Source organism: Acanthopagrus latus, chromosome 24 (genome assembly GCF_904848185.1).
Source record: "Acanthopagrus latus isolate v.2019 chromosome 24, fAcaLat1.1, whole genome shotgun sequence".
NCBI lineage: Eukaryota > Metazoa > Chordata > Actinopteri > Spariformes > Sparidae > Acanthopagrus > Acanthopagrus latus.
In genome coordinates, this window is record NC_051062.1 from 14,439,970 (window position 1) to 14,466,723 (window position 26,754).

The window sequence follows — 26,754 nt, forward strand, 5'->3', positions numbered from 1 at the left end:
AGGTTTGTGTGTGTTCTCAGATGTTGTCGTCCTCTTTCACACACACCAACATCCTGTGGCTCACTCTCAGTGTGTGAGGAGAGTGGCAGAGGTGAAGAGGTTCAGGGAGAACAGGGAGAAGCAGCCTGATGGACAGATTGTGTTTCTGTGTATGAGAGTCATGTCATGTCCATGTTTGCATGCTGAAAGAGGATGTGCTGCTCTGACCCCCCTCCTCCTTTCAGGGTGGAGCCTGCTGGAGTCCGATGGTTGACACCAGGTCTGAGGAAGTGTGAGTGTCTTTTTACTGTCATTCATCAAAACACTGTGACATCACTCATTCACACCTGTGATGTCATCATCACGCTGATGACACATTAATAACTGCAGCTGTGTTGTGTCTTTTTCTCTCCTCCAGATTCCTGTGAGCTCACAGTCGACACAAACACAGTCCACAGATACATCAAACTGTCTGACAACAACAGGAAGATGACAAGTGTGGAGGAGGATCAGTCATATCCTGATCATCCAGAGAGGTTTAAGACCTGGTGTCCTCAGCTGCTGTGTAGAATTGGTCTGACTGGTCGCTGTTACTGGGAGGTCGAGTGGAAAGAAAATGTTTCTATATCAGTGAGTTACAGAAGAATCAGAAGGAAAGGAGACATTGAAGACTGTGTGTTTGGATGTAATGATCAGTCCTGGAGTCTGAGGTGCTTTGATGGTGGTCGCTACTCTGTCTGGCACAATAACAGACAAACACTCCTCTCCTCCTCCTCCTCCTCCTCCTCCTCCTCCTCTGGTAGAGTAGCAGTGTATGTGGACTGTCCTGCTGGCACTCTGTCCTTCTACAGAGTCTCCTCTGGCTCACTGATACTCCTCCACACCTTCAACACCACATTCACTCAACCTCTTTATCCTGGATTTGGGTTGTTCAGGTCCAGTTCTGGTTCCTCAGTGAGTCTGTGTGGTGTTTAGTGTGCAGAGTCTCCTCCTGTCACAGAAACATTGTCAGTGCTGAACAGTTGAGTCTGAGTTCTCTCAGTGTTTTGTGGCTGTTGAAGTCCGGCTGTATTTTCAGGACGTTTGTTGGATTTGAATCTGGTCCGTCAAACTAAACAGCTGTGAGAAAAGTCTTTCTCTGTCTGAGCCGGTTGGCTGAAGATGTTTGGAAGTCTGAGAGCCGGATGAAATACTGAAACACTTTCAGAGATCACAAACTAAACTGTCCTGATGAAGTTTTTAAACAAGTGCTGAAGAGATTTGAGCTCATGTTTGATGCTTCTGAACGTTGATGTTCAGAGCAAAGAGTCCAAAACTTGTACAAATTGTTCTTTTTTGTTTAAATGTGACTTTGTTTGTGAAACGATCGAGCTGAGGAGTTTATAATCAGACTGAAAGATGTCGCACAGCGTCACTGAAATGTTTCTCCTCTGCTGAAGTAGTTGAATATAAAAGTCTACTTGTGTCCTCATCATGTTGTCTGTCAGTGTGGAAACTGTAAATAATTCATATTGTTTTCATGCTATATTAAAGGAACCAGAACACATGAAGTGACATGTAGTGTGTTGATTTGACATGTGGACCTCCAGAACCTCGTCAGATTGTCCCGACACATTTTAGATGCTTCCTGTGGTCGTTAACAATCATTTACAACAGTTTGACGACGTGTTGCAGAGACAGTGAGGTTTATACTGAACCAGTCTGTAAGAGGATGATGTCATTATTCTACAGACGCCACACTGTGACATCACTGTGACATCACTGTGACATCAGGACTTACTGCACAGGGAGAAGTTGAAGTCCTCAGTGTTTCTGTTGTGAACTAAATGAATGTGAACGTTTGAACAAAACACGACATCTGAAGACCAACAAGTAATCGATTACTTTAGAAAGTAACTGTGAGTGAATGTAAACTTGTTCAACAGGAATTCACAGGAAGCAGCTCGACTGACAAACACAGAAGATCAGCTGAAGATTTCATTCAGCGTGTTACTGATCTGAACATGTGACGTGTTACAAAGACACGAAACAGGAACAATACAGGTGACTTCTCTGACACCAGACTCCCTTTAAAAAACACTAGATTTAGTGAATTGTTGAGTTAAAACAATCTTTATAAACATTATGAAACTCTGTCTCTGACAGATTCTGACTCATAGTGTCCTTGTTGTAAATTCAGCATTAAATCTTTCAGCTGAAGTTGTTTGTCTCCTTGTAAAAAGTGTCAGTTTGTGGCAGCATGTCTGTACCAGCCTGTCTGCTTCTGTGTCTAAAGTGCTAAAGTCTTACCTGCCAACATTGATCAGCTGTTTGAACACACTGTTTACACTGATTTCACCATTTACACTCCATTTATGAAAGAAGAAACATGTTATTGATCTGAACATGTCACATGTTACAGAGACACTAAACAGGAACAATATAGGCGACTTCTCTGTCACCAGACTCCCTTAACAAATGTGTCAGTTCAGTGAGTTGTTGAGTTGGAGCCACTTTATAAACTGTGTGAAACTCTGTCTCTGACTCATTCTGCATTATTTGGCCCTTGTTGATAATTCAGCAGCTGTTCTACATGAAGAATGTTTTCCTGTGTGTCCGAGTGATGTTGGTGTTCAGCAGGAGGTGACAGATGTTGACACCGGGTCTGAGCCTCCTCTCGCTCCTTTCATTACAAACCAAGCCGCCATTTCTACTAATTCTCCACTTTGATTGACATCTTCCTTTAATTCATTTCAATACTGATATTCAATACTTCACTTTCTCACAAGATCCCAGAAAAACACACCAATATTTTTCTCCTTGATGCAGTTTTTTCAAATCCTTTTTATATGTCTGTCACTCAGCGCCTGTTCTGTCTGAATGTCTGTACTTTTTGCAAATGTTAAATAAAAATTTCATCGAAAAAAAACCCCAAAACACATTCCAGTGTGTCCTCCTCCTCCTCCTCCTCCTCCTCCTCCAGCTTCTTCTTCGTTGGTTTGGGCAGCTCCTCCTGCTCCATGCTGTCTCTCTGCAGAGCACCAACAGGCCCAACACATATCTGCAGGGGCAGAGCGCCCTCTGGTGGCTGCACACACACACTGCATCTCTGTGTGGAGAGTCACAAACTCCTCTGGTTTCTATCACAGCAGCTAAATCACACAGACAAATATATTGTGTCTACAAGCACAATGTGACTGACAGCTTGACACACCTGCAGCAGGTAGTTCAGTGTGCTGGAGGACTGTCAGGAAGTTCTGACACTGTGAGTTCAGTCCTGGAGTCAGTCTGAGCTCTTCAAATAAAAGAGGCAGAAGCTCAAAGCAGGATGTTCAGGTATACCTACTGAGTCTGTTTTTCATTCAGTTCAGGACGTCCGCAGGTTAAAACTTGTCATGACTTGTTGCATATCGGTGATGTCATCCTGTTCCTTGTGTCCGGATATATAATAGTACAGTTATAGAGTATTATGTCACAATATCACACAAGAACTCATTCCTAACCGGATCAATAGGTATCAAACAAAGATAGAAAAGCGTGAAGTCAACACCATACAAATATAGAGCTATGAAATAAAACTACTTAATATGAAAAGTATGAAAATGTGTTATTTTCAGAAAATCAGTAAATGATGAGCTGAGTTCAGACAGTGAGAGCAGACGGTGGTCAGTCATATACACACTGTACACCTGAACTCTCACATGAATGACAGGTGGAGGACTCTTCCTGTCAGCTCACCTTGTAGCAGCACCAGCAGGTGAAGTCGACCCCCCAGTCGTGCAGCTTCAGCTGGGTGTTTCCTGCAGCGTGGGCGCAGTGGAGCCCCACGTAACAACCCTGACGCACAACAAGGAAAACATTCTGTCTTTATCTGCCTGGTTCAATAAAGTCACTGACTGCAAGTTTAAAGGAGCAGAACATGGAAATGTTCCAGTGCAACAACCTCAATGTTGGACTTTAGTCAAGCAATAAAATTGTGCATTAAATAAGAAAGCAAAAATACATCTTTTAAATGGTTTATTATAGTTTATTTCATAAAAGTCCTGAAAAAAACATCAGATTCACAGTTTTGTATCGTTGCCTTTGATATTCAGGTTTCTGAAGAACTTTCCAGAACCGATTCCATAAAAGACCCGACACAGCAAAGTCTGAGATGTGGACAAAGTGAAAGACTTTTTACAACACTAAGACTTTCATAACGTCAACCAGCAAGCTTTAAGAACGGGTTGAGCACTAGGACCCAGCAGGCATCAGGGCGTGTACACAGAGTGTGAGAGCTCACCTGGGCTCCGCCTCCTGTGATGAAGCTCACCTGAGAGACCATCAGCAGCTGAGGACGGACAGTGTTTCCTCTCACCTGCTGCTGTCAGTCCTTTAAAGGTAAGATATGATTTAACTTTACAATAACATTCAGCTAACCAGCTAACATTCAGCTAACCAGCTAACATTCAGCTAACCAGCTAACATTCAGCTAACCAGCTAACATTGTGAGCAGAGTGAAGGATCAACAGTGTTGACGTCCTGTCAAAGACGTCTCTGTGTGTCCGTCCTGTCTCCTAACAGCACTCTGTAGCTCAGAGGTGACAGTCTGACAGCCTGGAGCTTCAGCTGGAGATGGAAAAGCAGCCAGTTCACTACTGAGGCTAATAAGTCAACAACATAAACTCACTAAATGTCAAGAATGGAAATATTTTGACTCCTATTTTCATTAAACAGAAAAATCCAACCGTCTGAACTGAAGTTTGTGTCTCTGACTGAACTGAGATCAGTTTAATCTGCTCGTTAACTCGTCGTCCTCATTCAAACTGGACCTGAAGTGAATCACAGTCACAAACACTAACATGTAACTTTACTGTGTTTGACGAGATTCTAGTCAAAAACTCACAAAGTAAAAGTCACTAAAGCTGCTTTGTTGAACCAAAGTAACAACAACTGAACATTTATTTGACCTTCAGACTCTCATTAAATTCACAAGTCATCAGATTTCACTGATATGATTCATACGATGTGATTAATGTGTAACTCTAACAGCCTCTTCGGGCGGTGCCGGTCCAAAGTCTCATTCACTGTTGTGATGGACGAGATCTGCGAGGTCCCTATTGTTTTTAGAATGATGATGTTTTCATGCTAAATGATCTAATTTTTCACTGCCTGAACGTACCCCAAACCTCACTAAACTTGGAATATATGTCACGCCCGCTGAAAAATGTCATAGTCTATTGTCGTTGTGAATTTCCACCACTAGGTGGTTCTATATTCAAGCAAAGTGCGTTTTGGCTTATAACTCCCATATACTTTATGGCACATTCAAAAACCTTATATCCACTCATTCACTTGATTGTGCTGAATCTCATGATATAGGACACGCCCACTTCTGTCTACCGGGTTTGGTTTTTTTCCGCAAATTAGGCAAACCTTCGCAAACCTTCGCAAACCTACTTTTTCGAACTCCTCCCAAGCGGTTTCAGGGAAATCAGGGGATTTTTCACCTGTAGTCCATTTTGTATTTACGTAGATTGCAGGGAGTTCTTCTGACATCAGCGTACATTATTTAATATCAGCACGAGCCACCAAATTATAAAGGAACAACTTTCTCATTCCTCTATCTGGACAAAACTTCACTTGTTTCATAAGAGTCCAGCCCTGAACATGTAGGCCAATACACAGTCACAGTGCCACATGTTGGGCACAGGAAATGACATTCAACCCCTTCCTGCACTGTTTGAAACACAAACATTTAAGAGATGTGTACGCAATAATCGGGCAATGGGGCCGGGTACGCAGCATGCCCTGACACACGAAGACTTTTCATGAAAATCAAGTGAAGAAACAATTGTGTTGTTTTATTGTGCCAACAAACCAAGATGACCTGTTTGCTTCAGATGAAGGTTGGTTAACTTGTCGTCCTTTAATCTCATCAGGAACATCTGGCCACCAAAAGAGGAAAAATCACCATGACAGTGAGCAGTAAACATTAGTTCATGTTCCAGCCTGCAGCTTCTCTCTTCAGGAACTTCAGCTCCTGATCTGTCTGTCTCCAGATGAATGATTTGTGTTTCCTCTCCAGATGAAAGTGTGTGTGAGATGAGCAGCATGAATCAGTGTGAGGACAGAGAGGAGGGAGGCCCTCCCTCTAAAACCCCTGGACCTGGGCCTGAACCTGGACCTGAGCCCAGCTGTGTGTCCATCAAGAGTCTCATTAATTTTTTTGAAGTACAACTACCTCCTGCTGTAAAGAGGTGAGCTGTTAATAACATATGTGACTGATTCATGTTTTAACTGTGGAGAAAGATGTTTTCTGAAACCTGATGTTTATTTTCAGCTTCGTTCTTCTTCACTTGAATTTATCTTCTCACTTTAGAAAGCTGCCCAATAGAACCAGTCTTCAACTCTTCATTTCACTTTATTGAATTAGTTTGGTCCAATATTCTCTGAAGGTTTATTCCTGATGTTTTCCACTATTTTATGGACAGAAGCTTCTGTGTCTGAAGACTAGAAAGTGAATTAACATCTCTGGTGGTCTTCTTCTCTGTCCAACAGGAGACCAGCCTCTACTGGACCTGGACCTGAACCTGGACCTGGACCTGGAACAGGACCTGGACCAGGACCTGAGCCCAGCTGTGTTTCCTTCAAGAGTGACTGGTCAAAGGATGATGTCATGAATTTCAAACCAGAACCTTCCTCAGACAGACAGTAAGTTGTTGTCCTGTTGCTCTCTGTTGATGTCTGTCCTCATTAAATCCAGTCTGACCAGTTGTCCTGATGGTCTTCATGTTCTCAGAGTGATGATGGAGGTCAGAGCAGGATTAGTATTAAAGGACAGGTTCACATTTCTTCATGTCCGTCCCTCAACAACTCTGACAGGACAGAGTTCCTCCTGTGGACAAACAGCAGTGACTCACCTCCTGCTGAAATCTGACCTGCTGCTGAGAAGAGGAAGGGCTGTGTGTTATATCTGACGTTACAAGGGCCCGAAGCATCCGGACCTCATGGGGGCGGTACCAAAACCCATATGAAGAGTAAAAAAACTCAGCCAATTAGATAGAAAAACTATAAAAACAAATAACTTATTTTCTGATCTCTAAATTTAACTCAAACACTTGAGACAAAGATATGAACTGAAGGCAGAATATTTTACTGTTTTACAATATTTATTAGATATGCAAGAAATGATAAAGTGTTACAAATACGTCTGAGGTTACGTGAAGCACTTTGAAACTCAGACGTTCAGTATTTCATCTAATGTCTACATGAATATAGCTTGTATTTACAAATGATGAATTCATTATTATCTTCATATTCAGGCTGTTGTGTCGTTAATCACACAAAAGCAAAAGACAAAAAAGTCAATAAAGACTTTCAGGTCACAAATCAGACAAATTAAATATCAAAATAAAGTCTGTATGAAAAACAAACCAGTAATTTAGTTTTTTGTTGTCAGATTCAAATTTATTGCAGAAATAATATGAACTAAAAAACGTAATTAATAATTTTTTCATTCTCCAATGTTGGAATCTCAATTGAATACGAGTTTATTGAGACTCTTCACCAGTTTGGACTGGACAGTTAGCATCCAGCTAGCTTGTGTTAGCATCCAGCTAGCTTGTGTTAGCCTCCAGCTAGCTTGTGTTAGCTGTGCGTTGCTGTCCACAGTATTAAATGGGTCAATAAGAGCTGTAGGGATTAAACCAGACAAGCTGCTGAACCAACCCAGTAAACTGACTGACTGTTGATTCACAGTGGGATCAGCAGTACGACCAACACTGTGATGTCAGAGGAAACATCTGATTCAATGATGTCATCAACACGTGAACTCAAAGGACCTTCAGCTTGTGTTTGTCTCTGAGTGGACAGACACAATGTGACTGATTCTTCATGATTCCTCCACAGAGTCGACCAGGAGAGCTCAGAGGTTCCCAGAGGTCCGTCTGTCCAGCAGCATCAGACACACCTGGACTCCATATTTATGGTCTGTACATGAACAACAACTACTTTTACATCCAGTCTGTTCACAATAATCTCCATGCTGCACTTTACAGACCAGTGGTGAATCTGTCCAACATGGATCTGATGTTAAATGTTGTCATTCACATAATATTCTGTTTCAGCTGCTGGAGGAGAACATTGTCACTTTTGTGAAGAACGAGCTGAAGAAGGTCCAGAAGGTTCTGAGTTCAGATTACCCAGAATGCTCAGAGAGTCAGAGGGAGGATGAGGAGGTGTTGGATGGTGAGGATGAAGAGCAGAGGAGGAGCAGCAGAGAGGCATTTCTGAAGATCACACTTCACTTCCTGAGGAGAATGAAGCAGGAGGAGCTGGCTGACTGTCTGCAGAGCAGTAAGAGGATTTCTCTAAACATTTAACATGATGGATCAATGAGACGTTTACTGAAGTCTGATGATGATGAATCTGTTTATATATACAATCTTGAGTGGAAATTGTCATATTTTCTTTTTAAATAAGTTAATGATCTTTTTTGTTGTGTCTTCATTTAGAACATCTTGCTGCAGTTTGTCAGCGTGAACTTAAATCTAACCTTCAGAAGAAGTTCCAGTGTGTGTTTGAGGGGATCGCTAAAGCAGGAAACCCAACCCTTCTGAATCAGATCTACACAGAGCTCTACATCACAGAGGGAGGGACTGCAGAGGTCAATGATGAACATGAGGTCAGACAGATTGAAACAGCATCCAGGAAACCACACAGACCAGAAACAACAGTCAGACAAGAAGACATCTTTAAAGTCTCACCTGGAAGAGACGAACCAATCAGAACAGTGATGACAAAGGGAGTGGCTGGCATCGGGAAAACAGTCTTAACACAGAAGTTCACTCTGGACTGGGCTGAAGACAAAGCCAACCAGGACATACAGTTCACATTTCCATTCACTTTCAGAGAGCTGAATGTGCTGAAAGAGAAAAAGTTCAGCTTGATGGAACTTGTTCATCACTTCTTCATTGAAACCAAAGAAATCTGCAGCTTTGAAGAGTTCCAGGTTGTGTTCATCTTTGATGGTCTGGATGAGTGTCGACTTCCTCTGGACTTCCACAACACTGAGATCCTGACTGATGTTAGAGAGTCCACCTCAGTGGATGTGCTGCTGACAAACCTCATCAGGGGGAAACTGCTTCCCTCTGCTCACCTCTGGATAACCACACGACCTGCAGCAGCCAGTCAGATCCCTCCTGGGTGTGTTGACATGGTGACAGAGGTCAGAGGGTTCACTGACCCACAGAAGGAGGAGTACTTCAGGAAGAGATTCAGAGATGAGGAGCAGGCCAGCAGAATCATCTCCCACATCAAGACATCACGAAGCCTCCACATCATGTGCCACATCCCAGTCTTCTGCTGGATCACTGCTACAGTTCTGGAGGATGTGTTGAAGACCAGAGAGGGAGGAGAGCTGCCCAAGACCCTGACTGAGATGTACATCCACTTCCTGGTGGTTCAGGCCAAAGTGAAGAAGGTCAAGTATGATGGAGGAGCTGAGACAGATCCACACTGGACTCCAGAGAGCAGGAAGATGATTGAGTCTCTGGGAAAACTGGCTTTTGATCAGCTGCAGAAAGGAAACCTGATCTTCTATGAATCAGACCTGACAGAATGTGGCATCGATATCACAGCAGCCTCAGTGTACTCAGGAGTGTTCACACAGATCTTTAAAGAGGAGAGAGGACTGTACCAGGACAAGGTGTTCTGCTTCATCCATCTGAGTGTTCAGGAGTTTCTGGCTGCTCTTCATGTCCATCTGACATTCATCAACTCTGGAGTCAATCTGCTGGTAGAGGAAAAAAAAACAGACCGCCAATCTGCAGAGAAACGTCTCTACCAGAGTGCTGTGGACGAGGCCTTACAGAGTCCGAATGGACACCTGGACTTGTTCCTTCGCTTCCTCCTGGGTCTTTCACTGCAGGCCAATCAGACTCTCCTCCGAGGTCTGCAGACACGGACAGGAAGTATCTCACAGACCAATCAGGAAACAGTCGAGTACCTGAAGAAGAAGATCAGTGAGAATCTGTCTCCAGAGAGAAGCATCAATCTGTTCCACTGTCTGAATGAACTGAATGATCGTTCTCTAGTGGAGGAGATCCAACAGTACCTGAGATCAGGACGTCTCTCCACAGATAAACTGTCTCCTGCTCAGTGGTCAGCTCTGGTCTTCATCTTACTGTCATCAGAAAAAGATCTGGACGTGTTTGACCTGAAGAAATACTCTGCTTCAGAGGAGGCTCTTCTGAGGCTGCTACCAGTGGTCAAAGCTTCCAACAAAGCTCTGTAAGTGTGGATAAGTTTTTTTTTCAGAATGCATTAAATGTGCTGTTATTGACCCAAATAGAAATAATTTTCTTAATTATTCTTTATCCAGACTGAGTGGCTGCAACCTCTCAGAGAGAAGCTGTGAAGCTCTGTCCTCAGTTCTCAGCTCCCAGTCCTCTAGTCTGAGAGAGCTGGACCTGAGTAACAACAACCTGCAGGATTCAGGAGTGAAGCGACTTTCTGCTGAACTGAAGAGTCCACACTGTGTCCTTGAAACTCTCAGGTCAGGATTCATTATTTTATTCATGTAACTGCACAATTGGAGCAGGTCTAAACCAGACAGGATAAACAAATAAATGAAAAAATATATCTCATATGTCAGAAGATCACCAAAATAATTACATCTCATCTTGATGGAAGCATGAATGCATTTTATATAAAATGTGGGTCCGTCAGTCTATTCTGCACTTTGGTCCCGATTTACTAATCTCAACAACTACTGGATGGATTGTCATGAGGTTTGGTTCAGACATTCATGCTCCCCTCAGGATGAACTGTAAATACTTTCGTGATCCTCTGACTTTAATTCTAGCTCCATCATCAGTTCATCTTTTAATCTGTAAAATATGTCAGTTCATGTACAAATATTTGCAAAACTAATGGCATTTCCATGAGCTTCAGTTATACTCTCTGTTTAGTGCTGATTAATTGATTTGTGAAAAATAAGAAGATGAATATAATAAACATAAACCCTTGAACACAGATGTGTACTGAGTCATCAGGACCCTCAGCTGATGTGTGTTGTTTTGTGTGTCTGCAGGCTGTCAGGCTGTCTGATCACAGAGGAAGGCTGTACTTCTCTGGCCTCAGCTCTGGACTCCAACCCCTCCCATCTGAGAGAGCTGGACCTGAGTAACAACAACCTGCAGGATTCAGGACTGAAGCGACTTTCTGCTGAACTGACGAGTCCACACTGTGTCCTTGAAACTCTCAGGTCAGGATTCATTATTTTATTTCATTATTTCTTGTAACTGTACAATTGGAGCAGGTCTAAACCAGACAGGGTAAAAAAATAAATAAAAAAATACATCTCATATCAGAAGATCACCAAAATAATTACATCGCATCCTGATGGAAGCATGAATGCATTTCATATAAAATGTGGGTCCGTCAGTCTATTCTGCACTTTGGTCCCGATGTACTAATCTCAACAACCACTGGATGGATTGTCATGAGGTTTGGTTCAGACATTCATGCTCCCCTCAGGATGAACTGTAAATACTTTCGTGATCCTCTGACTTTTCTTCTAGCTTCATCATCAGTTCATTCTTTTCTTTTTAATCTGTACAATATGTCAGTTCATGAACAAATATCTGCAAAACTAATGGCATTTCCATCAGGTTTAGTTATACTCTGTGTTTAGTGCTGATTTATTTATGAGTGAAAAATAAGATGATGAATATAATAAACATTAAACCCTTGAACACAGATATGCACTCAGCTGATGTGTGTTGTGTGTTGTTTTGTGTGTGTGCAGGCTGTCAGGCTGTCTGATCACAGAGGAAGGCTGTACTTCTCTGGCCTCAGCTCTGGACTCCAACCCCTCCCATCTGAGAGAGCTGGACCTGAGTAACAACAACCTGCAGGATTCAGGAGTGAAGCGACTTTCTGCTGAACTGAAGAGTCCACACTGTGTCCTTGAAACTCTCAGGTCAGGATTCATTATTTTATTTCATTCTTTCATGTACCTTTAAAACTGGAGCAGGTGTGTGTTTATATACATATATATATATATATATATATATATATATATATATATATATATATATATATATATATATATATATATACACTATCATGCCATTTCTTCCAAAATACTGATGTCTTTCCAATTCTAATCATAGTGTTATGCCATAGGCAGGAATAGGATTGCTTACAGTGTGACAGATTAAACATCTTATGCATTTTAGTCCAAATCTCTTTGGAGTGTGACATGATAGGATTGGATAAGTCAAGTGAAGGCTTAGACCGTCTATCTATAGGCGAAAATGGAGATGCCAACTTATTTTCAATAGCAACCCAATCTAATTTATTATCTTTAATCCAGTGTTTGGCTATTTTGGCCATCTTGAAGGCAATATAATATAATCTTAGGTCCGGCAATCCAAGTCCTCCTTTAGCTCTAGGTGCGCACATGTTACTGAGCTTAATTCTGGGTCTTTTTCCCTCCCATAATAAGTCTTTAATTGTTGTATCATATTGTTTAAAGAAGTGAGGAGATATAGTAACTGGTACCATCATAAGTATATAGTTGAGTTGTGGTGAAATCACCATTTTTATGACATTAACCTTTCCCCATAATGTAAGCCTAATTTTCCCCCATTTATCCAAATTGTTTTTTATTTTTTGTAGTATTGGTTCAAGGTTAAATGCTGGTATTTCTTTGACATCCTTGCTTAGTTTTATTCCCAAATATTTCATCCCATTTGATACCCATTTAATCCCAAAAATTGTCACTGAGTTTGAGTGGCATAATGCCGAGCTAGGCATAGCCTCTGACTTTGTCCATTTAATCTTGTATCCTGATAATATGGAATATGATTTTATTATATCAATTAAGTGGGGTATTGAATTCAGTGGGTCTTTTACCAGCATCAAAATATCATCCACATACAATAGTCATTTATGCTCCTTCCCACCCAAATCCATCCCCTTAATATTTCCATTCCCTCTTACAGCAATAGCCAGAGGTTCCAACATGATATTAAACAATAATGGGGATAAAGGACAGCCCTGGCGGGTTCCTCTAGTGAGGTTGAATAGGGGTGATATTAAACCGTTCGTTATCACTGCTGCCTTCGGGCTTTTATATAGTATTTTTATCCAGCTAATAAATGTTTGTCCAAATCCAAAATGTGATAGGGCCGCAAACAAGAATTCCCACCGAGCCCGGTCGAATGCCATCTCAGCGTCAAGTGAGAGAGCAAGTACCGAATCTGTTCCTATCCTGTTGGACCATATCAAGTGTAAAAGTCTTCTCATATTGTCGGCGGACAACCTATTTTTCATAAATCTCACTTAATCAGGGTGTATGATGCTTGGTAATGCACCTTCCAGACGTAAGGCCAAAATCTTGGTTAGAATTTTGCAATCCACGTTAATTAAGCTCAGCAGTCTATAATTTGCAGGGTCTGCTGTATCCCTGTCTTTTTTTAGGTATAACAGATATCAAGGCCTCATAGAATGTTGGAGGGAGAGTTCCTAATGTGAAAGCTTTGTTAAATACGTCTTTTAATATTGGTGCCAGGATATCTATATATTGCTTATAATACTCTGCTGGAAAACCATCCACGCCAAGCGACTTCCCTGTTTTCATGCAAGAAACAGCCCTCCTGATTTCATTCTCTGTTATCGGGCTGTCCAGCCACTCAATTTGTTCGGTTGACAGTTTAGGCATATCGATGTTTATAAAGAAGTCCGTCAATTCATCCTGTTGAGGGTTAATGTCTGATGTGTATAATCCTTTATAGAACTGTTGTAGAACCTCATTTAATTCCTTTGTTGAAGACACTGATTCATCGCCTTTTTTAATTGCAGGAATCACATTCTGAAAATCTTGCTGCTTTAATTGTCTAGCCAGTAGCTTGCCTGATTGCTCTCCTCCTTCATAAAATGTTGTCCCAAGCTTAAATAAAGCATATTCTACTTTTTTATCATAAATATCCTGCAAATGGAACTTAAGCTTACATACCTGTTGATAAAGTTTATCCGAAAAATGCTTTGTTAATTCCATTTCCTGGTTTTTGATCGCTCTTTCCAACTCCGTTATCTTTTCCATATTCTCTTTTTTCTTTTTAGATGAATGTGCTATAATTTTCCCTCTAATATAGGCCTTAGATGCCTCCCATTCTATTGCTTTGGTGTCAGTACTGCCAGCATTAATTTCAAAGAAAGATTAAATATCCTCCTTTAACAGCAGATTAAAATTCTCATCTTTTATCAACAAAGTATTCATTCTCCATCTACCTTTTTTCTCTACATCAGTATTTATATCAATGCCGAGCTCTACTGGAGCATGGTCCGAGAGAGCCATTGCATTTATTTTACACGTCACAACTTGTTTTATAATGGTTTTCGAAATCAAAAACATGTCGATCCTAGAGTAAGATTTTTGGCAGTGTGAAAAGAAAGTGTATTCCCATCCAGTGGGATTCACCAAATTCGACCAGCCCTACATCCTTGTTTATCATGTGCATTGCGGCCCTATCCTTAGGCATCAGAGGGCCCCTACATTTGCTTCTATCTAGGCAGGGATCTAAAACTTGGTTAAAGTCACCTGCCAAGATTATCTGACCTTCCATTTCTCCCAGCGTCTTATTCAGATCATGAAAGAAGTGTGGGTTACCTTTATTTGGTGCATAAATATTGCACAATTTTGTCCTGGAATCGTTGATCATTGCTTGAATACATACCATTCTGCCTTCTTTATCCTTCACTGAACATGTTACCTAGCCATATTTTGCATATGAATAGCAGATTATGCCTGTTAGGACTAATTTTAGATCAATATTAGTTATGTCCCCCACTAGCACCTCTTGTAATTGCCGTGTCTCGTTTGTGTGATTTGCACACTCATCCGCCACCACCAAATATAGCTTAATACACAGCTTAACACTTCTGAAGAAGAAAACACATCAAGGAAACAACAAGGAAAAAAATCTTAACTCAGAGAAAGCCCACAAAACTCTTGGGGCCTCTGGTTTTCCTCCAGCCTTATAAAACGAATAGCAAAACAACAAACAAAAAACAAAATGCTTAATGCTTAGGTCCATGGCGTAACGTACACCCAGCCAGAAGAATCTCCCTCTCTGGCTTGTTGCTCAGACAGCACAAAATCAAACTCACACCCATCCATCCATCTTCTACCGCTTATCCGTTACCGGGTCGCGGGGGCAGCTGTCTGAGCAGGGACACCCAGACTTCCCTCACCCCGGACACTTCCTCCAGCTCTTCTGGGAGGATCCCAAGGCGTTCCCAGGCCAGCTGGGCGACATAGTCGCTCCAGCGTGTCCTGGGTCTTCCCCGGGGTCTCCTCCCAGTGGGACATGCCAGGAACACCTCCCGTGGAAGGCGTCCCGGGGGCATCCGAAACAGATGCCCGAGCCACCTCAACTGGCTCCTCTCGATGTGGAGGAGCAGCGGCTCTACTCCGAGCTCCTCCCGGGTGACAGAGCTCCTCACCCTATCTCTAAGGGAGCGCCCCGCCACCCTGCGGAGGAAACTCATTTCAGCCGCTTGTATCCGGGATCTTATTCTTTCGGTCATGACCCAAAGTTCATGACCATAGGTGAGGGTAGGAACGTAGATTGACCGGTAAATCGAGAGCTTCGCCTTTCGACTCAGCTCTCTCTTCACCACGACAGACCGGTATAACGACCGCATTACTGCGGCCGCCGCACCGATCCGCCCGTCAATCTCACGCTCCATCCTTCCCTCACTCGTGAACAAGACCCCAAGATACTTAAACTCCTCCACCTGAGGCAGTAACTCTCCCCCAACCCGGAGGGGACAAGCCACCTTTTTCCGGTCAAGAACCATGGCCTCAGATTTGGAGGTGCTGATTCTCATCCCAGCCGCTTCACACTCGGCTGCAAACCGCCCCAGGACATGCTGGAGGTCCCGGCTCCAAGGAGCCAACAAGACCACATCATCCGCAAAAAGCAGAGATGAAATCCTGTGGCTCCCGAACCAGATCCCTTCCGGCCCGTGACTGCGCCTAGAAATTCTGTCCATGAAAGTAATGAACAGAACCGGTGACAAAGGGCAGCCCTGCCGGAGTCCAACATGTACCGGGAACAGGTCTGACTTACTGCCGGCAATGCGAACCAAGCTCCTGCTCCGCTCGTACAGGGACCGTACGGCCCTTAACAGGGGGCCTCCGACCCCGTACTCCCGGAGTACCTCCCACAGGATGCCACGAGGGACACGGTCGAATGCCTTCTCCAAGTCCACAAAACACATGTGGACTGGTTGGGCAAACTCCCATGAACCCTCGAGCACCCTGCGGAGGGTATGGAGCTGGTCCAGTGTTCCGCGGCCCGGACGAAAACCGCATTTTTCTCCTGGATCTGAGGTTCGACTATCGGCCGAATTCTCCTCTCCAGTACCCTGGAATAGACTTTCCCAGGGAGGCTGAGGAGTGTGATCCCCCGATAGTTGGAGCACACCCTCCGGTCCCCCTTTTTAAATAGGGGGACCACCACCCCGGTCTGCCAGTCCAGAGGCACTGTCCCCGACTGCCATGCAATGCTGCAGAGACGTGTCAGCCAAGACAGCCCTACAACATCCAGAGACTTGAGGTACTCAGGGCGGATCTCATCCACCCCCACTGCTTTGCCACCGAGGAGCTTCCCAACTACCTCAGTGACTTCGGCTTGGGTGATGAAAGAGTCAACCTCCGAGTCCCCAGCCTCTGCTTCCTCTATGGAAGGCATGTCAGCGGGATTGAGGAGATCCTCGAAGTATTCCTTCCACCGCCCGACAATATCCCCAGTCGAGGTCAACAGCTCACACTCACACCCACCTCTTTAAAACACTGTCCACTCTTAAATCTATTTTTCTTTGTATTATCCAAGTCACTATTTGCTATACAGCACTTCTCTTAACAGGCATTGCCTTTCAGCTCACCCCTCTGTATTGGAGTTAATCCTGTTGAACTTTTGGTTCTTCCCCTTCCACGTGAATCGCAGGGACGCTGGATGAGCCAGCGTGTATCTCATGTTGAGCCGCTGCAGTGCTCTCTTCACGGTTGTGAAAGTTTTTCTTTTCTCAGCGAGCTCCTGCGTCATATCTGGAAACAATGAAAGTCGGATGCCTTCCCATTCGATTCCGCGCCTCTCTCTGGCCGCTTTCACTACTTTATCCCTTGCAGACTGTCGAAGGAATCTAATTAGCACCGGTCTGGGCGGCTGGCCGTCATTAGGCACAGGCCGTTCGTCCCATAGGTTTCTTTCAGCCCCACCAGTTGCACATTATTTCTCTTACTGTGATTTTCAAGCATCTGCAAGCGGTTCCACATAGCATCCATCCTTTTTTCATCGCAGTCCCTGTTATTTATGAGCCCCTCAGTTGCGTCCTCCAGGTGGTGGATACGGCCCTCTGCTTCTTCCAACTTTTCCTGAATCCCATTCACATATCTTTAACTCAGAGGTTGTATGTTTGATAGTTAATATATCTGCTGCCACCCCCTGCAGCGTGGTACTCATTTTTGGTGATCTCAGCAAATAGGTTATCCATATCCACAGTGTTATGGTCACCCTCACCTCCTGGTGGGGAACCACGAGTTTCAGTGTCTTTGTCCGGAGATGGGCTGCCTCTAGTCGACATGCGACTTACCAATATTACCAAAAAGTGTGCAGTATTATGTAAAAAATATAGGTAAATAGTCGTGGGTGAGCAGAGCTCTTTTACTGTGCCGCCATCTTGCTCGGCGTACCCACGTGACATGATGATGAATATGATAAACATTAAACCCTTAAACACAGATGTGCACTGAATCATCAGGACCCTCAGCTGATCTGCGATGTGTGTTGTTTTGTGTGTCTGCAGGCTGTCAGGCTGTCTGATCACAGAGGAAGGCTGTACTTCTCTGGCCTCAGCTCTGGACTCCAACCCCTCCCATCTGAGAGAGCTGGACCTGAGCTACAATCATCCAGGAGACTCAGGAGTGAAGCAGCTGTCTGCTCGACTGGAGGATCCAGGCTGGAGACTGGACACTCTCAGGTATGACGAGTCCTGCTGCAGCCACAGACAGCAACCGCTCATCCAAACTACTCCACACTCCACATAGACTGGTTATCAAAACCTTAACATTATATTTCAACCACGTCACTGCTTGTTATGATATTAAAAGTAACAAAAGAAGTTTTGTGTCAGATGTCTGATCAGAAAATCCTGAACTTCAAATTCAAAAGTTTAAAAGATTAAACTAATTAAAACTAACCTGAAATAAAAAAAACAAACTGAAAAACTAAATTAAAATAAAAACTAATGAAAATTTTAAAGCTATAATAACCCTGACACACACACACACACACACACACACACACACACACACACACACACACTCCATTCATCAATATTGTTTGAGCTGCTGTGTGAAAGGCAGTAAATGCAGATATTTTTAAAAGTAATTCTGGTGAACTGCTGAGTCTAGATCATGTTTGAGCATCTCTCTATCCCTTTCTACAGATTAGGATGTTCCTCTATCTTGTAAAAAATGTACATAGTTCGTTTGATCTTCTTCTCCCTCCCTTTACTGTTTTTATTTCAAATATATTTGTCCCTGTAGTGACACTATCAACCTTTTGGTTTAAAATAATCTGCCCCTCACTGCAACATCCTGTGGCTCACTCTCAGTGTGTGAGGAGAGTGGCAGAGGTGAAGAGGTTCAGGGAGAACAGGGAGAAGCAGCCTGATGGACAGATTGTGTTTCTGTGTATGAGAGTCATGTCATGTCCATGTTTGCATGCTGAAAGAGGATGTGCTGCTCTGACCCCCCTCCTCCTTTCAGGGTGGAGCCTGCTGGAGATCGATGGTTGACACCAGGTCTGAGGAAGTGTGAGTGTCTTTTTACTTTAATTCATCAAAACACCGTGACATCACTCATTCACATCTGTGATGTCATCATCACACTGGTGACACATTAATAACTGCAGCTGTTTTGTGTCTTTTTCTCTCCATCAGATTCCTGTGAGCTCACAGTCGACACAAACACAGTCAACAATTACATCAAACTGTCTAACAACAACAGGAAGATGACACATGTGGAGGAGGATCAGTCATATCCTGATCATCCAGAGAGGTTTGAGTTCAGGTGTCATCAGCTGCTGTGTAGAACTGGTCTGACTGGTCGCTGTTACTGGGAGGTCGAGTGGAGAGGAAGTGTTGAGATATCAGTGAGTTACAGAAGAATCAGAAAGAGAGGAGGCAGTAAAGGCTGTGTGTTTGGATGGAATGATCAGTCCTGGAGTCTGATCTGTTCTGATAATAGTAGTTACTCTGTCTGGCACAATAATAGAAGGACAGTCCTCTCCTCCTCCTCCTCCTTCTCCTCCTCCTCCTCCTCCTTATTCTTCCCCTCCTCCTCCTCCTCTGGTAGAGTAGCAGTGTATGTGGACTGTCCTGCTGGCACTCTGTCCTTCTACAGAGTCTCTGACTCACTGATCCACCTCCACACCTTCAACACCACATTCACTGAACCTCTTTATCCTGGATTTGGGTTCTCGTCCAGTTCTGGTTCCTCTTCAGTGAGTCTGTGTGGTGTTTAGTGTGCAGAGTCTCCTCCTGTCACAGAAACATTGTCAGTGCTGAACAGTTGAGTCTGTACAGGATCACAGTCACATCAATCTTTCAGCTTCTTGTAATAAATTCATAATCAACTTTGTACAAAATTTGATTCAAACTGATTGAAAAGATTCTTCATTTACATTTGAAACTTCTTCCATTAAATTGTGGAAATTGCGTTGACTTGTACTTTCTATCATGTGTTGTTTTGAATTCTGGCTCTTGTTCCAATAAAATCCACAACTATTAGTGAAATGTAAGAAACAGAAAACATCGACTCGTCTGCAGCTTTAATTGTAAAGAATCATTGTGAACAAAGTTGTCAATGGACAGTAAAATCTGATCAAATGTACTCGACACTCCACCTGAAACACTCTGACTTGTTTCATGTGTTTCTAATGATGAAACTAAAAGTTTGATGGTGTTGGTTAACACATGTAATTATGTCCGTAGTGACAGAGTCATAAACTGCACAACATCTCTTCATTTCTGTCTGATTATTATATGAGAAGAAAACACATTTGAATGACAATCACTGTGTTTCTCTCAGTGTTTTGTGGCTGTTGAAGTCCGGCTGTATTTTCAGGACGTTTGCTGGATTTGAATCTGGTCCGTCAAACTAAACAGCTGTGAGAAAAGTCTTTCTCTGTCTGAGCCGGATGGCTGAAGATGTTTGGAAGTCAGAGAGCCGGATCAAATACTGAAACACTTTCAGAGATCACAAACTAAACTGTCCTGATGAAGTTTTTAAACAAGCGCTGAAGAGATTTGAGCTCATGTTTGATGCTTCTGAACGTTGATGTTCAGAGCAAAGAGTCCAAAACTTGTACAAATTGTTCCTTTTTGTTTAAATGTGACTTTGTTCGTGAAACGATCAGCTGACGAGTTTATAATCAGACTGAAAGATGTCGCACAGCGTCACTGAAATGTTTCTCCTCTGCTGAAGTAGTTGAATATAAAAGTCTACTTGTGTCCTCATCATGTTGTCTGTCAGTGTGGAAACTGTAAATAATTCATATTGTTTTCATGCTATATTAAAGGAACCAGAACACATGAAGTGACATGTAGTGTGTTGATTTGACATGTGGACCTCCAGAACCTCGTCAGATTGTCCCGACACATTTTAGATGCTTCCTGTGGTCGTTAACAATCATTTACAACAGTTTGACGACGTGTTGCAGAGACAGTGAGGTTTATACTGAACCAGTCTGTAAGAGGATGATGTCATTATTCTACAGACGCCACACTGTGACATCACTGTGACATCACTGTGACATCAGGACTTACTGCACAGTGAGAAGTTAAAGTCCTCAGTGTTTCTGTTGTGAACTAAATGAATGTGAACATTTGAACACTCAGACAAAACACGACATCTGAAGACCAACAAGTAATCGATTACTTTAGAAAGTAACTGTGAGTGAATGTAAACTTGTTGAACAGGAATTCACAGGAAGCAGCTCGACTGACAAACACAGAAGATCAGCTGAAGATTTCATTTAGCGTGTTATTGATCTGAACATGTGACGAGTTACAAAGACACTAAACAGGAACAATATAGGCGACTTCTGTCACCAGACTCCCTTTAAAAAACACTAGATTTAGTGAGTTGTTGAGTTAAATCAAACTTTATAAACATTATGAAACTTTGTCTCTGACAGATTCTAACTCATTGTGTCTTTGTTGTAAATTCAGCATTAAATCAGAAGCTGTTTGTTGTTTGTTTCCTTGTAAAAAGTGTCAGTTTGTGGCAGCATGTCTGTACCAGCCTGTCTGCTTCTGTGTCTAAAGTGCTAAAGTCTTACCTGCCAACACTGATCAGCTGTTTGAACACACTGTTTACACTGATTTCACCATTTACACTCCATTTATGAAAGAAGAAACGTGTTATTGATATGAACATGTCACATGTTACAAAGACACTAAACAGGAACAATATAGGCGACTTCTCTGTCACCAGACTCCCTTAACAAATGTGTCAGTTTAGCACAGTGTTGCCAGGTGAACGATAATTATCTTATTTGTACGATAATTTTGCCCTCTGTACGATGTACGATCAATAATCCCAAAAAATGGCCAAATATACGATAATTTGACCATTCCGTGAATGTGTGGTTGTCTGTCGGAGTTTTTTTGTGAACCCTGAAGGCATCTGTTTCCATGTGACAAGTTTCCAGCCAATCGTGCTTCTCTAAATGTGCGCTACGAGTGACGTCATGCGTTTGCCTCAGAACAACGGTCATGATTGGCTGAATAGTCCGCTGGTCCCGCCCCCCATGAGCGAGGGAAAGAAGAAAAACAAAGAAGAGAAGAAGAAGCAGAGCCGGTCTGGAAGAAGCGCGGAAAAGAAACTGAGAGAACCTGGAGAAGGAGGAGGAGGAGGAGAGGCTGAGAAGACGGCGGGGCAGAGTCGAAGTGAGCAGCATCGCCTACAAACTATAGAAAAGAGCGGGAGAGCCAGTTCGCCGGCTGGTTGAGACCTGTTGCAGGCTCGGAAAGCAAAGCTGTCTGCCGGTGCTGAAGACAGAGCTGGTGGCCCAATGAACTGTATTAAATAACACAGAGAGTGTGAAGATGGCAGGTGGATGTGCCGGTTTGAAGCCAACAACCACAATGCTGCGGTCCATGACAACATGAGATGTAAACAGTAAGAGGACTGCCCCCACCCAGCAGGGTGCAGCAGACTCAGACAGGGACTCACAGCTGGAGACTGAACCTGAAGGTAAGCAGCATTCATTATTTAATGAGCCAGCTGATGGCCTGAACTGTTTCATGCACATGATGAACAGGGTTCTAGTCATCTGCCATGTAATGTAACATGTCATTAATCTAAACAGTAGTCTGCTCTCCGCTCTTCTTCATTTGATTCAGAAAACTGCCAAAGGCGGAGACGTGACGTGACGCAGCCCGGACAGCTGATGGAGACCGAGGCGATCAGGGCTACACACCACTTAGTGTTTGTCCACATTAGATGTTGGACTTTTGGTTCACTCGGAACAAACACATGTAGCCCTTGGCCTGTTGTCTGCTGTGCTTCCCTCTTTTCCAGGTTATTATACAGCAGGTTATATATGCACTTTATTTGAAGTTATATGCTGTTAAGTGCTGTTTTTGTTGATTTCATGTGTTGTTGTCATTTTTGAGGACAGAGACATGTTGTTGCTCTGAAAATAAAATGTAATATGTGAAGTCAGATCTTTATTTTCTTGTCAGTTATCATGAATACTGTTTCTCTTTGTCTCTCTGCCTGTTAGACGCTATTCAACACTAGAGTGACTAAAGCGCATCAGTAGACTTGTTATTTTGGTTATGAATTTCCTTCAAAATACGATCATTTGATGTCTGTGGTACGATAATCCTACATTTCCCAGCTGGCAACGCTGGTTCAGTGAGTTGTTGAGTTGGAGCCACTTTATAAACTGTGTGAAACTCTGTCTCTGACTCATTCTGCATTATTTGGCCCTTGTTGATAATTCAGCAGCTGTTCTACATGAAGAATGTTTTCCTGTGTGTCCGAGTGATGTTGGTGTTCAGCAGGAGGTGACAGATGTTGACACCGTAACAATCAGACCCAAAGATATTATTACAAAATCAGAATATAATGACAAATCAATTTGCTTCACAGTAAACCTCATGATTTTAATAGGTAAATTCCACATCCACAAGAGTAAATTTTCCAAGTCCCTCCCAAACTTTAATGTCTTCACAAATGAGTTTATTTTTTATATCGATTCCTTGAAACTGTTTCCAAATAAGAAAAGTGAGCGCACACTATTATACCTAAAGTCGTTTTCACGTACCCCCAAATAAGAAATGCCTTGTATACACTAATTTATTTTATTTCAATTACAACTATTATTTCTATATTAAGATTTTAAAAATCACTGTCACTCAGCGCCTGTTCTGTCTGAATGTCTGTACTTTTTGCAAATGTTAAATAAAAACTTTCATTGAAAAAACAAAACAAAACACATTCCAGTGTGTCCTCCTCCTCCTCCTCCTCCTCCTCCTCCTCCAGCTTCTTCTTCGTTGGTTTGGGCAGCTCCTCCTGCTCCATGCTGTCTCTCTGCAGAGCACCAACAGACCCAACACATATCTGCAGGGGCAGAGCGCCCTCTGGTGGCTGCACACACACACTGCACTCTTTGCTCTCGTCCTCCTGTGAGCTCAGCAGGTGAAACCAGGGCTGCAGGTTTTCAGGTCGTGGGTGGAAACAGTGAAATGTGACAGAAACAAAGAGCGTCAGTCAGATCTGTTAGCTCAGTGTGATAGAAGCCTGGTTAGTAGTCCGGAGGTTGCGGGTTCGAGTCTTCTTTGGCTTCAATTATTATAATAGTCCGATTAAAAAGCTGAAAGTCAGCAGCGTCCAGAGAAGAGGTCCAAATGTGAAGTGGACCCTGTAGTACGGTGGGTTCAGTATCTGGCAGGCAGTCGGAGACATCAGGATGTTGGATTTGTTCTATTTGACTCTGTGAAGAGGAGCAGACGTGGAAAATTCAACCTTTGGTCTGTACTGACTGAACAGCTGACAGACAGGAGGAGCCATGCCGGGACTCGAACCCGCAGCCTCTGTACATGAGACGCCTGCTCTACCAACTGAGCTAAACGGCACACCGCTCTGAAAAGCTTTGAAAACAAAGTGTAGACTTCTAAGAGTTCATCCCACTGAGTTATATTGGGGCTCTGCTGGAGAAGCTCTGAACTTGTGCAGGTCACAGTGTTCACATCTCAGTCATCTGAAGAATGAATGAAGGTGCATTTATTCACTTTTTCTATTGTTGGTCTGTGTTCCAACAAGCCTCTGTGTGATTGGCTGCAGGTGTGTGTGAGGGACTTCAGGTTGTCCAGGGAGCTGATTGGAAGTCAGAGTTTCAGGGCGGCTCCTCCCAGTTCCTGTAGTCGTCCCTGACCACAAAGCTGTCGGGCGTTTTCAGCACTTTGCCACTTTATTATTGAGCCTTTGTTATTTTTGCTGGTAATCCTGAGATTCCTGGTCTTCCTGCTGAGTTGTTGTCAGTAGTTTTAACGGGGGTTTGTTACGACCCTCATACATGTTTCTGTTTCAGTGACCCTCTGTGTGATTGGCTGCAGGTGTGTTTCCTGAGTCCAGGTTGTCCAGGGAGCTGATCCTGTTCCAGACTGCCAGCATGTTTGCTCGTGTTGCAACATGTGTTTTTGAATAAAACCATTTCAGGATAAATGATGAAGCATTACGACATGCACATGTATAAAATGTTTGTAGCGTGCGGTCCAGGGTCACAGCATTGTTCAGGTGGCAGGAGACTCTGCTCCAAGTCCAACATCTGTCCATTTTCTCTCAGAATCAGCAAGCAAACAATGTGGACAATTGTCCCATAACCCCCTGCTTCCACCTGTGAGGAACCTCGGGAGGGGACTCGACCCCCTCCAGCCCTGGTTTCACCTGCTGAGCTCACAGGAAGCAACAAGCAAAGAGTCTCTCAGAGGTTTCCACTCCTTCTTGTGAGCAGCAGCTTCAGAAAGAGTCCGGCTCTTCACACACTTTTACTGGACACGTCTCTTCTCTGAGCGCTTTCAAGGTTTCATTTCTAAGCGCTGGACTTCAAAAGCCAGCGAGCGTCCTGAGATCAAACTGTGAGCTGTAGAGTGTCCACCTGAGCTGCTGATCAGACAGGTGGACAGCAGCATTCAGCTCTGACTGTGTGTTTGTGTTTGTCTTGTTGATCCTGGAGAAACTGCATGACAATAAAGCTTTGACTGACTGATTGTTTGAATCAGTGAATTGAGGCGTTGGAACTCGACTTGTTCAAAGAGAATCAGACTCCCCCACAGAAATGGAACGTTCCGGGGGCCGGCCGCTGCAGCAGCCAATCAAGCCGCCTGCAGCCTATAAAGCTGAGCTGCTGCCACACAGTCAGTCTTTGGTTCCTCAGTGTGGCGTGCGTACCTGCTCAGGTGAGTGATGTCATGACTTGGTGTTGGTGGACGTGATGCTACTTTAGGTTTGGACACATTCTGGGAGCTGCTGTTGGCTTGTGGATCACATCTGTTGGGCTGTTGGTCCACTGGGTCTCTATTTAATGATCATTATGGTCGACTGTCGCTTCTGATGCACTTCCAGTGTTGCTAAAGAGCACGTTGGTTAAATCAAACTAGAATTTACAGTCATGAATTTCCTTTGTAAAGTCACCAGTCTGAGTTTGTTACTAATTATTTCTGCTTGTTTTACAGGAAACCTAATGAACCGTTTCCAAATCATCACGCTCAATCTTCAATAAAATAACTGAACAGAACCTGAAATCCTGAACTTTTGACTCTAACAGATCATCTGTGGTGGGTTAGTTTATCTGCCCCTCCAACAGTTTGCTCCACATTATATATTCATGAGTTGCTGTTCACAGCAGACGTCACCTGGACAGTCGACTCTAGTTGTAAACCACGTTTGACTGCACGTGAGCTTTATTCCACAATAATACTGCCTCACCGTATAGGGAGAGTTTTTACTCCACAACAGGAGTCGCTCCTCTTTGTCCTCACAGAAGCTCAGATGAGCTGATTTCTTCTTCTGGTCCTGTGTGCAGGTGAACCTCTGGTCCAGCAGCTTCTTGCTGTAGTAGATCTGCCAGGCGAGCAGCTGCACAGCGATAACCATCAGCAGGTACGTGGGACACCAGGCTCAGCTGGCTCGTGTCACTTTCTACAGCCTGTAGTGTTTCTGTCTGATTCTGTCTGCATCTGATTTGTTTCAGACGTTCAGAGGAAACGCAGCCCTGCACCATGAGAAGAGGGGCCGACCCCGGGACCAGGAACTTTAAAACCAGCTGCCGTCCAGCTGACGAGGCCTGAAGGACTCGCTGGTGAAAAGGTAGCAGGTGAGAACAGACGAGGCGTTTGAAAACCATCCTGTGATGAGGAACTAACTTTATCTGTCAGATTCTTGTTGCTAACAGTCAACTTTAACTTTGTTTCTTCTTCTTCCAGGTGCGTCAGATCCTGAGAGGGAACTCACCGTCATGTCTTTTACACCAAATAACTTCCATACACATTAAACACATTAACATTCAAACATGCTTAAAAAATGTAGAATGTGTAGAAGATAACACAGCAGCCTTTCACAATAAAATGTAGTTCAGCTGTTTGAACTCCTCGTCTTCTACAGGAACTGAGACCAAGATGGAAAAAGTCTGTTTTCTTTGTTCACTTTCAATATGTCGACTATTA

General features: G+C 43.4%; 3 protein-coding genes and 2 long non-coding RNA genes across 9 annotated transcripts in view; all 5 read left to right on the top strand.

The window, feature by feature from the left end:
• The window catches only part of LOC119015204 (protein NLRC3-like), a 35,820-nt gene extending 15,206 nt beyond the window's left edge, over positions 1-20,614 (top strand). The window contains exons 8-12 of the mRNA XM_037090996.1: positions 8,454-10,230; positions 11,750-11,923; positions 17,821-17,994; positions 18,785-18,831; positions 18,958-20,614. Of these exons, the coding sequence (XP_036946891.1) occupies positions 8,454-10,230; positions 11,750-11,923; positions 17,821-17,994; positions 18,785-18,831; positions 18,958-19,541 (2,756 nt within the window). The 3' untranslated portion in view covers positions 19,542-20,614. The remainder of the gene's footprint in view (positions 1-8,453; positions 10,231-11,749; positions 11,924-17,820; positions 17,995-18,784; positions 18,832-18,957) is intronic.
• LOC119015274 (neoverrucotoxin subunit beta-like) lies at positions 96-20,614 on the top strand. The gene is made up of 3 exons (XM_037091123.1): positions 96-271; positions 398-1,001; positions 19,589-20,614. Exons 1-2 carry the CDS (start codon positions 193-195, stop codon positions 952-954), a joined length of 636 nt encoding a protein of 211 aa, XP_036947018.1. The 5' UTR covers positions 96-192; the 3' UTR covers positions 955-1,001; positions 19,589-20,614.
• LOC119015282 (early nodulin-20-like) lies at positions 4,261-8,060 on the top strand. The gene is made up of 3 exons (XM_037091134.1): positions 4,261-6,197; positions 6,499-6,651; positions 7,849-8,060. The coding sequence occupies exons 1-3, from the start codon at positions 6,004-6,006 to the stop codon at positions 7,937-7,939; spliced, it is 438 nt and encodes a 145-aa protein (XP_036947029.1). The 5' UTR covers positions 4,261-6,003; the 3' UTR covers positions 7,940-8,060.
• Positions 20,615-21,832: 1,218 nt separating the features above from the next.
• LOC119015315 lies at positions 21,833-22,988 on the top strand. Its single transcript, XR_005073286.1, has 2 exons — positions 21,833-22,276; positions 22,426-22,988. It is a non-coding gene; the product is annotated as an uncharacterized LOC119015315 (long non-coding RNA).
• Positions 22,989-25,438: 2,450 nt separating this feature from the next.
• Positions 25,439-26,675, top strand: LOC119015297. 5 transcript variants are annotated; one of them, XR_005073252.1, is made up of 5 exons: positions 25,439-25,488; positions 25,765-25,866; positions 26,115-26,191; positions 26,283-26,405; positions 26,515-26,661. It is a non-coding gene; the product is annotated as an uncharacterized LOC119015297 (long non-coding RNA). The 5 variants fall into 5 exon arrangements; XR_005073251.1 differs by having other exon boundaries at positions 25,441-25,488; positions 25,765-25,870; XR_005073254.1 differs by having other exon boundaries at positions 25,474-25,488; positions 25,765-25,985; positions 26,073-26,191; positions 26,515-26,675.
• Positions 26,676-26,754: the final 79 nt, after the last annotated feature.

What these genes read in the sequence shown, in the direction of transcription:
- LOC119015274 (XM_037091123.1), top strand. Translation starts at nt 193, where the DNA reads ATGTGCTGCTCTGACCCCCCTCCTCCTTTCAGGGTGGAGCCTGCTGGA. An exon ending in GACACCAGGTCTGAGGAAGT is followed by an intron (nt 272 to 397) that starts GTGAGTGTCTTT and finishes TCTCTCCTCCAG; the next exon opens with ATTCCTGTGAGCTCACAGTC.
- LOC119015282 (XM_037091134.1), top strand. Translation starts at nt 6,004, where the DNA reads ATGATTTGTGTTTCCTCTCCAGATGAAAGTGTGTGTGAGATGAGCAGC. An exon ending in CTACCTCCTGCTGTAAAGAG is followed by an intron (nt 6,198 to 6,498) that starts GTGAGCTGTTAA and finishes TCTGTCCAACAG; the next exon opens with GAGACCAGCCTCTACTGGAC. An exon ending in GAACCTTCCTCAGACAGACA is followed by an intron (nt 6,652 to 7,848) that starts GTAAGTTGTTGT and finishes ATTCCTCCACAG; the next exon opens with AGTCGACCAGGAGAGCTCAG.